Below are 13,256 nucleotides of genomic sequence, written 5' to 3'. Positions count from 1 at the left end.
CTATTACTGGTGCCTGTGAACCAGATGGTGTCATTAAGTCTGTGTCATTTGCCACGCGTAGTGTTTAGTAGTTGAGAACATGGGTTCTGGAGGATCTCCTTGGAGTTTACAGCTCACATCTACGGCATTGGCTGAGCCCCCAGTGTCTCTGTTCTCCTTCCTTATTGTGGTAGCCTCTGCCTTTGTGGGTCACTCAGTCCCTCCACCAAAGAAGTAACAGCTTTGCTAATTTGTGAACAACCACTCTCCCAATCCTCAGGGGGCGGCGGGCATCCTCATGCTGAAAATGAAGAGAAAATGAAGCATTTGAAGAAACTGATGGGTCCTAGCTAGAAAGCAGAAATACCTGATACATTGGAATATGATGTCAAGTGTGGCGTTGGCTTGGATTTGTGACACAGACAGCGCCTCCTACACCTGTCAAGAAGAAAGAGGGGATGGACCCCTTAGCAAAACTGTTTCTTGGAGGGTTTCAGTTCTCAGCCCTAGTGGTGATTGGTCATCAAATGATGGTTAGCGTCTCCATAAATTTAAAGGGTGATTTGATTGAGTCAAAAGAATTTTGCCAAGGAAAAAGTTGGTCTGGGGAAATTTGTTTGTGTATATTTTATAATGCCTTCTTAAATCGTGTATTTATAGAATCAGCATGGGTTGAAAGAGGCCATGTCAGCTGGGTTTTTAAAAAAAAACTTTTAAGTTTTGTGATTTTCATACAATATAATTTGATAGTGTTTAGATCCACTCCCCTACCCACACCTCCTCTTATTATCCTCTAAAATATATTTTATAATATAGATACATACATATATAGTCAAATTTGTGTCCCCAAATGTCCTTCAATGTGGGTCCATCCACTGGCTCTGGCTAACTATCCAAGAGTCCCATCCTTGAAAGAGACTGTCTCTGTCTCTGCCCCTCCCAGCAGTCATTGGTTGCCACAATTTTCTTAGGTGGGGCTAGAATTCTTTACCCACTTCCTCATGACTATGCTGGGATTTTGTCTGGTTTGAGCTTGCATGGCCTTGTGCATGCTGTCACCACTGCTGTGAGTTCATATGAATATCTAGCCAGCTGTCTGGAAAACGCTGTTTCCTTGTGGACTTCCACCAGCTCTTACAATCTTTCTGCCCCCTCTTCCACAATGATCCCTGAGACTTGGGAAGCAGGTGATTGATATAGATGTCCTATTACCCTATAGGGGTAGGAGCTCTGCAGCCTCTTATTCTCTGCACATTGGCCAGTTTCAGGTTTCTGTGTTAATCACCATCTGCTGCATGAGAAATCTCTCTGGTGAGAGTTGAGAGATGCATTAATCTATGAGTATCATAAAAAGTCATCAGTTTAATAAGATAACCATTTAGTAGAAATCTAGCATTAGGTTTTCCTCTATGTCCTTTCTAGTGTGTATTACGTTTGATGCAGGCAAGTTTGCTTATGAATACTGAAAGTCTAGCAGACCCATCCTGAACGTGAAGAAGCATTTTGTTTGTTCTTAGCACTTATTTCCTTTTGGATCAGATCTGACCTTTCTTCCTCCTCTAACCCAAGCACTGTCACAAATGGTTCATGTTGGTACCATGTGGTATCCTGTTTGGGTAGACAGGTGAGGCAGTTCAGCTGCCAGACTCTATTTTGCCTTCTGTGTATAGGAGCAGAAGCCCTTGCAGTGTTCCAACAACAGAATGTGGTAGGATGATGATAAAAGCAGATGTTCCCAGTGCCTTTTACAAACCACCTTTATTATACATTATCTCATTCATTGCCGTGTGCGCCCGTGCGCGTGTGGTATGCATGTGTGTGGGTGCCTGGGTGCACATGTGTATGTATGGATGTGCATGTCTGTGGGGGCCAGATGTTGACATCATGTCTTCCTCAATTGCTCTCCACCTTATACACTGAAGCAGGGTCCTCTCACTTGAGCTCAGAGCTAGCCAGCTTGCTCTTGCGATACCGGGTCTCTGCCTCCTGCACTCACGTATTACAGGCGGACAATGATAACCGCTCAACTTTTACCTGAAGATCCGAACTCACGTCCTCACGCTTACGTGTTTTACCACTTGAATCATCTCCCCAGATCCCTGTCACATTCATTCCTAAGGACTCCTCTTGAGGTCATGAGGTCCTCCACTTTTTCCCCATAAGGAAACTGAGGCTCAGAATGGCTTAGTTGCCCAGCAGGACACTCAAAAGCTTCAAGCTCTGAGCTATCTACAGTTGGTGTAACCAGGAGGGTAGCCTGTCTGGTGATGTGTGCGGGTCTGTCATCTAAAGCACACGTGGACGAGACAGCATTTCTCTGTTGCGAATGTCCCCATGTGGGCATCTGGAGCGAGCTAGAAGGCGCCGGGATACCGGGTGGCCGCAGCTGGCACGTAAGGACAAGTGCTGGGGCCAGCATTCTGCCAGCGACCCCTGGGCTGGCATCTCTGCGCAGAGGCGCCGCCTGGGCTTGTCTGGACCCGGAGCGCGCGCCAGCCGTGCGCCCCCGAGCTCGCCGATCACCCGCGCCCCAGGTGCCCCACTCGCGCGCGACGGCGGCGGCGGTGGGTTCCCCGCACCCCAGGGGCGGAGCAAGGCTGCGAGACGTCAGGGCGGGGACGGAGCACCGCCGAGCGCGCCCTCCCGGCGGCTGCCCTCGGCCCACGTCCCCGGCTGGCGCGGCCGGCGGTGGCGGTGGTGGTGGCGGTGGCGACCGGGAGCTGCAGTTCAGACGGCTCTGGGGCGCAGCCAGGCGGCCGCGCGGGCGGGGACCGAGGCTGAGTCCTGAGCCGGCGGTGCGCACAGCTCTGCCTGCCAACCTGAGCGGACCCCACGCGCCCCTCGGCTGTTCCTCGGGTCCATCTCAGCCCCCACGCGTGCCCTTCCATCTCTTCGGGTGACTACAGCGTGTGTTTTGTTTTTCTTCCTTCCTTCCTTCCCCTGCCCGTGTGCCCTTCTCCAGGATGGCAGAGGCGGAATTGCACAAGGAGAGGCTGCAAGTCATAGCAGTAAGTCCACTTTTCATTTCATTTTCTTGATCTATTGTCTGGGGTGGACCGGGACCCGTGGGCTCGGGGCCAGCGACGCGCCAGCACGGTAGCCGCAGGCCCCGTGTTCAGGGTGAAAGTCTGTCCAGGCTCAGCAACTCTGCTTTTTTGCCTTTATATGACTGTAGACTAAACCCCTGGGGCTCGCTTGGTGCTGGGAAGATTTGAACATGCAAAACTGGCTTAGAAATAAGATGCTTGCTGCTGCTCCTCAAGGACAGACTAAAACAGAGGCTGGAGGGTGGGAGAACTCCTGGGCTATTATCACCCAGGGCTCTGGAGTCGTTGACTTCCTCCTCCTGAGAAGGGAGAGAAAACTATGACCCACACCATACCGTGGCGACTGTCTTCCTCTGCCCAACCAGCTACTCAGCCTGCCAGTTTCACGGCAGAGCCTCCTCCCAGACACCGGGGGTGCCAGTGTGCCCTCCTTTGCCTGATATGGGCAGGGGCTCTGGCATAGGCCACCTTCCTAGAGAGGGCAAAGGGGCTTCTTATATCAGAAATATGTCAAAAGAGGCTTTCTCATGGGCGTGGATTGGCTCACCATACAAAGAAACAACTGCTTTTGACAAAGTTCACATGCACTTTCAGAAAAGTGTACCATGTGCTTCTAGGGTTCAAAAAAAAGAACTGTCTGAGGCTGCCTAGATTGGGGAGGCCTTGCCAGTATTGCCAACGGGCCACATGTGTGGATTTTTTTTTTTCTTTACTGGAGCCACCACAGCTGGATTATATATTTCCTTTGTGGTTGGGGGAATGATTACCACAACTATATGAAATAATAGCAAATTAAAAGAGGTCTGTTAACATATTTGCATTAAAAGGATGGCCAGACATTCTTTTACCCAAGTAGCCCCCCACCCCCTTGGGCCAGGAATTCCCTGGAAACATATATAAATTTGCTAGAGAAATACTGTGTAATGTTTTGGAAGCAAAGCATGTGTGAAAGTGTTTTCAAAAGCCTTTGGACAGAATATTAATTGGGAAAATGCACACAAGCCTTTCTCTTTTTAGAAACATTTATGTGGTCTCAGTGACTCTAAGACCTCCTTTCTCAAACTCTTTCAATCTGAAAGGCATTGGATACTTTTCTCTGGAAAGAGAGGGCTGTGCATGGACCATGATGAGGCGCATTAGCTGACGTCTGGAACTGTCTTTGAACCTGGTCCTCAGGAAGGCTGTTTGCTCTTTTCGTTCCTTTCCATCCAGAGCATGTGCATTTTGATGGTTAATGAAGTTGCTTGTGGTTTCTAAAGTCAGTATCAAGTCAGTGTGGCAGTTTGTCTTGAACTTGATAAGAATGGTACCATGGAGCTGGTGGCTGTTTTGTGTAAACTGAATAATGGGCTACTTTAACCATTGACAAGAGTCTGCTCCAGAGAATAGTCCACCGCTCCCGTGGGCTGCTGCTGACCATCTGCAACAGTTGTCACATTTTGTGCCTTTGCATGACCAGCTTCCCCAGATGCCTGAGGACAGCTGAACTCCATGAAAGGACTTGCTTTCTGAACATGGTGCCAATAGCAGCTTACAAACTGGGCTGCCCCTTCCAAGAGGGGTTGAGTAACCCCAGCAAGGGCCAAGGTAATTTTCAAGAAAGATCTAGGGAGACTCTCATTGTTCTCTGGAGCAGAGGAGAAGATAAATATGCACCCATACCTGTTGAGCTGTGGGACCAAGTTCATCCTGAGGCACTGTTGAGGAGTCTGGAGAATTGGTGGGTCAATATGAGAGCAAATACGCACCAGGGAAGATTTTCTAAGTGTTATCACTGAGAGAAAGTGGTGGGGCAGATCAGCAGACAGGAGTATGGTAGAACTTGTGGCTGTAATCAATGGACAATTTTATGCTACATTTTAATTTAGGGCACACTCTTTGCAGGTTCAGCAAACCCTGCTTCTCTCTGCTACTTTCCCAGAATTTTCAGGAGAAGCTTACAAGCCTGCTCCTAAACCTAGCGTGCCTGAAGGGATGTAAGGCAAGCCAAGAACAATTCCTCACATCTTCACCTACACGAGCTCCTGGATCTTGCTCAGGCAGGAGTCTGAGCTTCAGTTTCTTCCTCTGTGAAATGGGCTCATGAGTTTATCTCTTGAACTGTCTTGGAAGTGAGACATTTGGTACAGCTGTCTTTAGGTGATGTTTGAGCCCTCTGTTCTGCTGCTTTGTCATGGGAGGGCAGGGGACAGCTCTGTTTTCCTTTCCTTCAACTCTGATGAGGCCAGGCCTCACCTGGTGTCACTTCTTCGATGGTAGGAATTATGGTTTGAGGGTCCATTCATCTGTTCAGGTTGAACAGGTTTCTCTGTAGCAGGTACCTCTGCACCAATGCTGATAAGTCAGTGTCTCCAGGTTAGATTTCAACAACCAGCAGGAAGGTCTTACCCTCAGTGTGCTTAATTTGTTTATCATTTCTTTTCCCTTTCTTTTTATTTTAAGACAGAGTCTCACTATGTAGCCCTGGCTGGTGTAGAACTTGCTATGTAGACCAGGCTGGCCTTGAACTCACAGAGATCTGCCTGCCTCTGCCCCCTGAATACTGGGATTGATGGTATACGCCACGAAACCCAGCTGCATGCTTAATTTTTGAAAGGACAGGTGTCGTATGACCCAGGATATCTGTTGCAACGTCATCTGTGGGATTTCCCCTCAGTGGGAATTACTCAGCAGCTATAATGCATAAACTGAATCTCTAGTCCCCATCCTGTCAGAAGAGCAACTCCATCTTTGGCAACTCTCTTTCCTCCAGCACGTTCCTTTCGTCTCTAGGGACACTCCCAGGTTTATAAATTTAGAATATACAAAGTGCTTCTGGCAGTAGAATGAATGGGAATGGTGATTCCTGATAATTGCCATTTGTTGGATGTTGTGCATTCAGCTGAGGAGTGAAGTGCTGGCCCTTCTTAAACCGGAAGCTGCTCATAGTCATGGAGGAGGTAGGGAAGCATGTGAACAATTACTATATAGTACAAGCTAGGGTTGTGCCCAGAACATATGAGTGGGACAGGGAACCCAGCCTCAACGTACATGGAGCACCTCCCCGAAGAGCTGTCATTCAAGCAAGACTTGAAGAGCATGTCAATAAACCACCACCATAATCTTCCTGATAACCACAAACATCTATTTTTGTCTCATTATTATTTATTTGCAGCAATTATTGTGAGAAAGAGAAAGACAGAAGCTAAGTCAGTAGGTAACAGCACAAGTCCAGTGAAAGATTGAAATGCTTCTCTCTCTCTCTCTCTCTCTCTCTCTCTGTATGTGCGTATGTATGTGCATGTATACACGCACGCATGTGCAAGCATGCTGTGAGAGGTTGATGTTGGGTACCTTCCTCTGGTTCTCCACCTGACTTTTTGAGATAGGGTCTCTTGATGAACCTGGAGCTCCCTATTTTGCTAGGCTGATTGGCTAGTCAGCCCTGGGATCTGCCTGTCTCCACACCCCACCTCCCACCCCCATTGTTGAGGTTAGAGGCACGTGGTGGGTGTATGGGTGCTGGGGATCTGAACTCACATGCAGCCAGCATCTTACCCACTGAGCCATCGCCTCAGCTCCTGAAATTCCTTTTAAAATTTATTTAATTTAATTTATGTGTATATGAATGTGTGCTGTCATGAGTTTATGTGCAGCATGTGCGTGCAAGTGCCCAGGAAGGCTGGAGGGAGTCAGATCCGTTGGAGCCGGAGGTACAGGTGATTGTGAGCTGCCTGATGTGGTGCTGGGAACCTCGGTCCTCTGCAAGAGCAGTAAGCACTTTAAACTACTGAGCCATCTCTCTCCAGCCCTCCATGAAATGCTTATTCCTCTTCCTCCTCATTTTCCTTCTCCTCTGCCTTCTCCTTTTTCTTCTTCTTTTTTGAAGACAGGATCTCACTATGTAGCCCTGCTGACCTAGAACTCTCTATGTAGACCAGGCTGACCTTAAACTCACAGAGATCTTCCTGCCTCTGCCTTCTGAGAGCTGGGATTGAAAACATGCCCCACCCCGTGCCCATCTAGAAAATGCTTTTTGACAGGCATTATTTCACTGAATTCTAGCAAAAAAAGGGAGCTTTGAAAAATAGACAGTACTCTCATATCCCATTTTGTATGTAGCCAAGATACTGAGGTGCCTCAACTTTAAACAGACAGTGCCAAAACCAGGGTTTGAGCTTACACAGCAGGGCATGAGCTGTCCAAGATGGCAGCAGTACTTTATCTTTTCTCCTGAGAACACTGTGCAGGTGACCCACAGCTTCATTGTGAGCCCACGAGACAGCGGCAGACTGCATAGTACTGGGAAAACTTGAGATAAACCAAGAGGCCTATGTCCTTCTGAGACTCTTTCAAGCCTGGCTGGGTTCAGTACATGGAAATACCCAACATAAACTCTAACCCAATGAGCAACATTCTTTTGAGGAAGAAGCTGTTTCATCTCAATGGAAACTGACTTTGGGGGAGGGTGGTGTTGTGTCTGCATATCCAGGGGGAAGATAGTTTTCAATGGGCATGAATGAGAATAACTAGATGTTATAGAGGTTATCTTGGGTAAAAGCCCCAAGTGCCCCATGGAAAAGGCCTCCAGCCAGCATCAGGGACCAGCAGGAGTGTGTTTATGTGTGCCGATGTATGAACTGATGATCTAACCTACTCTGCTCTTTAGGGAGTTTTGTGATGTATCAAGAACCCACCCAGTGGAATAATAAAAACACTCCCTTGCATTTGCACAGTGCTTCACTATTCACACAAACAGCGTACACGCTGCACTTATTCTGAGCTGTGTAGGCAGGCCTCATTGACTTGCTTCACAACTGAGTATACAGACTCACACAGTGAGATGTGGAAGACTGGGGGAAGCCCTGGTCTCTCTTGTTTCTCACTTGTCTGTGTCAGTGACACATCCAGCTTGGAGAGGTGCTGACGTGAGCAGGATCTGTCTGTCACTGGAGTCTTGTGGGGTGGGAGGAGAGCGGTGAGCTTGGAGGTACATGGACTTGAACATCTCTTAATGGAATCTGCATCTTCTGGGATCTTGCTTTAGATCTCTCTCTCTTCTCTGTATTTCTTTCTAACTCATCACTCTCTTACTTTCTCTGTATCTTTCTGTCTCAACCTCCCCCTCCCTTTCTCTGTCCCTTTTTCTGTATCTCTGTCTCTGTCTCTACCTTCCTCTCTCAGACTCTCTGTGTCTCTCTGCTTTCCCTATCTTTCCTTCCTCTCCCCTCATTCACCTTTTCTTCCCTCCCTATGCTTTTTCTCTCACCTCACCCCCCCCACTCCTTCCCTCTCTCTTCTCCTCCTCTCCTCTTTCTTCTCCTCTCAAGACCTCCCCATAGATGCACCAACCTGATTCCTTTCTTTGTCCTGAGTAGGCCTAGGTAGACTGGCTGTACCCTGGACTTCCAGTGAAATATTAGAATCCAGGTTTTTATTAGAATCATCTTTTTATGGCTTTTCTTACATTGGAGTGGTAAGGCTCTACGGTTCAGAGTTCAAGTTCAGGCCTAGGGGCTGCCACCCATGCCACCAAGGTTAGTCTGCCTAAGCTATAGGAAATCCTTAATGTGATTTACATATAACACAGTTCAACACTCAAAGTCAGGGATCCCCCAGAGGTGTTAGAGACCCAAACCCTAAGTCCTTTCATAACAAACACTGGTTCTTGTGGGAACCATCACATACATGTCCCTTTTGGAGTATTGACAAGGAACTGGAGAATTAAGGTGTTGACTATTCATCTGTTACCTACTTCCATCTCATAGACATTGATGACACTCTTCTAAAATTCCACATTAAGGGGCTAGAGAGATGGCTCAGTGGTTAAGAGCACTGGCTGCTCTTGAAAGGACCTGGGTTTGATTCCCAGCACCCACATGGCAGTTAACAACTGTCTGTAACTCAAGTTCCAGGGGAATCCAATATCCTCTTCTGACCTCCTTGGGCATTGCACCACATGGGTGCACTTACATAGATGCAGGCAATACATTCATATGCATAAAATTTAAAAATATATATTTAAAAACTCCATGTTAAGGTCTAAGAAATTATTTTCAGGGGATATTAATGCTGAAGAAGGGTTTGCCCTGACTTGAATTTGCAGGACTGCCCAGTGGCAAGTTGACACTTTGGGACCATTATAGGGCCTGAGAGTGCCAAGGGAGTTTTGCACAAGCATGTGTAAGGGTTGTACACCTCTCCAGATAGTTATCTGCATCTGGGTATTTTGGATTTTAGCCTTATAGGACAAAGAGCAGCTGCTCTGACAAATTTTAAAGAGCCATGGGAGATGAAATTTAAGAAGTCATTTTTTAAAAAGCAAGGGGGAATGCTGGGACTATGATTTGCCAATATCTACAAGAAAGTCAGGCTCTGGTAGAGGCCCGTCTACATTTCTGTGGTGGCCAGCCCAGTATTTCGGGGACCACTGCTATTCTATTGGTCCTCTGAGCCACTCCCATTTCCTCGCTGGTTCCTTTGGGGGAATGTTGGACGACAGTGAGAGTCAGAGTCATTATGTGGCATGACTCAGGCTGAGATAGCAAAGGGGCATGAGGCACAGGACAGGGGTCCTGAAGGCTGTGAGGGCTTTACACAATCTGGTGGAGTGGTTGGGAGCGTGGATTCTGGGATCAAGTCCTGGCTTTTTTGTTAATGCCTGTGCAGTGCCGGTGTCCTTTGGTTTCCTCATCTCTAAGACTGGTACAAAGGTAAAGCCCTCTTCATGGAATTGTGGTGAGGGTTATGTGAGAAATTTTGTGAGAGTCAGAGCAGGCATGCAGTAAGCACTCACAGAAGGTTTCTATTTGTAATAAATAAACAACCCATAACTCATGCATCTTTAAATAGAAAAGAGACACAAAGGGAGTGTTCTCTTAACCTCAACATTTTTGCCAAATTAGGAGTTTTGAGATGAACATACTATTTACTGAGAGTTTTCAGTACAGAGACAAGAAAAATGGTAGTGTGTGTGTGTGTGTGTGTGTGTGTGTGTGTGTCTGTCTGTCTGTCTGTGTGTCTATGTGTGCACGCGTGCATGCATGCATGTGTGTGTTCTATACACACCTGGCCAGAAGCCATCTGGTGTCCTGCTTTGTCACTCTTCCCTTTATTCCTTTGAGACACTGAACTTGGCAGCCAGCAAGTCCCAACAATCCTCCTGTCTCTGCCCCCTACAGGGCTGGGGTTACAGGCATTTGTGGCCGTGCCTGGTTTTTTAAGTTAGATGCTTGGGATTTGAACTCAGGTCTTCATGCTTGAGCAGCAGGCACTCTTACCACTGAGCATATTTCTGGCCCCAATAATGAGGATCTTTTGTAGTTGTGAACCCAATAGGCTCCAGGAACTAATATGCAACCTAATCAGGGACATCACAGAGTGGAAAGTTGGGGTGCTATGAAGCAGATGCCACTGCTCAGTGGAGATGCAGTTAATTTATGCTGTGTGAGAATGTGGGTCCACTGTTACTACATCAACTCTTTTTCAAGAGAAGCCAGAAATCTAATTTTTAAATGTAAGATCTCCCATTTAAAAGAACAATAATATCAATGCGTTTAAAGATTTTCAGAAGATTTATGATCACATGCAATTTCTTTTGGTCAACAGGTCGGCATTTTGTGACCTTTAGATGAGCGGGGCTCTGAACTTTACAGTGTGTTTTCTATATGCACTGGCTTAGCTGGATTTCCTATGGAGGCTGTGAAGTGAAGTAGTCCTCTGGGCATCCCCCAGGTCATTCATTATGTTGCAAAATCAGATTGCATTTTCACTTAGGGTTTGTGAGTGTGACATCCAGATTTTGGATTATTGGAAAAATAACACCCTTTTTGCTATATTTTTGACACCAGGTGAACTCTTTACAATTACTGACAAAATTGTAACCCAGCATACTCACATGTAGGTAGGTGATTGCTTTCTAAATTAACAGAAGTATCTAAAAGACAATCAGTGTCCTGGTGTGGGAAATTCCTCTTGTTATAGAAGAATCTTTAAGAACATTTGTCCAAGGTATGCAAATCTGACATGTAAATCAGATATGCAAATCTGAGCCTATCTCTCAGCAGGATGTTTGAGATGATCCTGATTTATTATTGGAATCAGGTAATAGCCGGTACAGGGAGCTGCCACTGGTCAAAGCAGTTATAATAGCAGTAATAGATATTTGCTGCAGATTCTGCGTGTGTGCATGTGTGTGTGTGTGTGTGTGTCCCATATGGTATAGAACAGTAATGTACATTTTTTTTAGAATCCACTGGAGGGCTCCTTAAAACACAGACTGCTGAGCCACACTCCCAGAGAGTCTGAATGAGTGTACTTGAGAAGGGGCTCGAGAAACTGCATTTCTAGCAAATTCCCAGCTATTTCTAAATATAGCTGCTGTTTGGGGGGAAAGCTTTGAAAACCATTGATTGGTAAAAGAGATCAATAGTAAAGATAGATGACAGCTTGGACCTTGATAAATGTCACAAACTCATTGTGAGATGCCTAAGCATTTAAAAAAAAAAATCAAATTCAGGCCTATTAAGCAAGAATCTAAAATAGCTTCTTGGGAAACCATGCAGTTGTGTTCTCAAATCAAGTGACCAAGAGGAGGTCTTTTCTGGAGATGGAACTTAGTGGTAATATACTAGGTCCTGGGTTTAATTTTCAGGACCAGAGTTTCAGGGTCAGAGGGAGAAGTTGTTGTTGATGCTGAGTACTTAGTTCTACTTGAATAAAGTGAAAATTCTGTTAGTCACGTAAGATACCTTTCAGGAGAGGTTGCCTGGGATCAGCTGATGCATTGGGAGGGTTTGCCTGGGATTGGTTGGGCATGTTGTGAGGGTTTGCCTTGGACTGGGATTGGCTAAGAGTCTTGGATGACTTTACCAATGCTGAGCAGGTTGGAAGGTTTGCACTGAATTGACTGACCCAAACTCTGCTCTTCAAAATTTCAGTGAGACCAACTGTGCAATAAAGAAGATTTTCAGGGCTGGGAAGATTGCTCAGTGGGTAAAGTGCCTACAGTACAAGCACAGGACTTGAGTTTGGGTTCCTGATACCCACATAGAAACCAGGCATAGTGGTGTGGCTTAGTAATCCCAGTGTGGGGCTTGGGGGGGCAGAGACACATCTCAAGAGCTTGTTGCCTAGTCAATCTAGCTAAAATGATGAACTTCGGGTTCAGTGAAGGGACCCCATCTCAAAACATAAGATGGAGAGTGATAGAGAAAGATACCCAAAATCAGCCTTGGGCTTTCCCAGGTGCAAGCACAGGGAGCACCCCTTCACACACACATGCACACAGCACACACATGGAATAAATAGATAACCTTATTTCCAGCAGTGCAGTGGGAAGCCCAAGGAAAGAAGTCCACATTCTGGTGATGCTAACTATGAGTGTGATGTCTCATTGCAAATCGTCCAATCAAGTCTCCTGGGATCTCTCCTAGCAAGGTTCAGAACTGCTGCTTCTCACGTGGGTGACTCTAGTAGCATGTTAGGATGAGCAGCAACAGAAGTGTAATTATTTACTGAGAGTTAAGGATTCTCCTAAGCCTGTGTGCACATACACAAATACAGCTTGTCATAGATGTGTCCAAGAGGAGTTTATTCTCCAGGGATACTATCCAGGCATCCCTCACCCTGATTTGTAGCATCCATTGTCTGAGCCAACTATTACATTTCTGGAAGGATTCAGCCTCACCCAGTCTCTTATTTGTCATATAATACAAAGCACAGAGGCTGTGCTGTACTGGATAGGGACTAAGAGAACAAGGACAGACTGTGGGTGACAGGCCACACAGCACAGGGTACATGGTAAAGGAAAGGCCACTTAGGCATACTTTGGGCTTGGGAGTGCTACAAAGCTGAGTCCTATTTCAGACAGGAAAAGCCAGTGGAGCAGAGGTTTGTGTGGCAAGGTGCATGTCTGTGCTGTGTGTGCCCTAGGTTAATTATTACCCTAGTATTTTCCAACAGTCCCATGTTGAGTTAAAATGTTTATTATAAGGAGAGAATTAAACACAGAGACACGCAAAGAATGAGAGGGGCTGGAGGTGTTGTTTAGCCATAAAACACTTTCCCTGAAAGCGTTAGGACCCGAATTCCATCTGCAGAACCCATGTGGTGGCATATGTTTGTACTTCCAATGCTGGGGGAGCCAAGACAGGCAGATCCCTGGGGCCCATTGGCCAGCCAGCCTAGCCCAATTAGTGAGCTCCAAGTCAGTGAGAGAGCCTGTCTCCAAAACAAAATGATGGCACCCGA

The 13,256-nt window shown here is 46.6% G+C and overlaps 1 protein-coding gene across 1 annotated transcript in view; it reads left to right on the top strand.

The window, feature by feature from the left end:
* Positions 1 to 2,660: 2,660 nt before the first annotated feature.
* LOC103751248 (A-kinase anchor protein 2) overlaps positions 2,661 to 13,256 on the top strand; it is a 389,311-nt gene continuing 378,715 nt past the window's right edge. Inside the window, 1 exon segment of the mRNA XM_029556941.1 lies at positions 2,661 to 2,987. Coding sequence (XP_029412801.1) covers positions 2,943 to 2,987 — 45 coding nt within the window. The 5' untranslated portion in view covers positions 2,661 to 2,942.

This window comes from Nannospalax galili, unplaced genomic scaffold (assembly GCF_000622305.1).
Source record: "Nannospalax galili isolate Female #2095 unplaced genomic scaffold, S.galili_v1.0 scaffold666, whole genome shotgun sequence".
Taxonomy (NCBI): domain Eukaryota; kingdom Metazoa; phylum Chordata; class Mammalia; order Rodentia; family Spalacidae; genus Nannospalax; species Nannospalax galili.
This window is presented reverse-complemented; position numbering and strand designations above follow the sequence as displayed.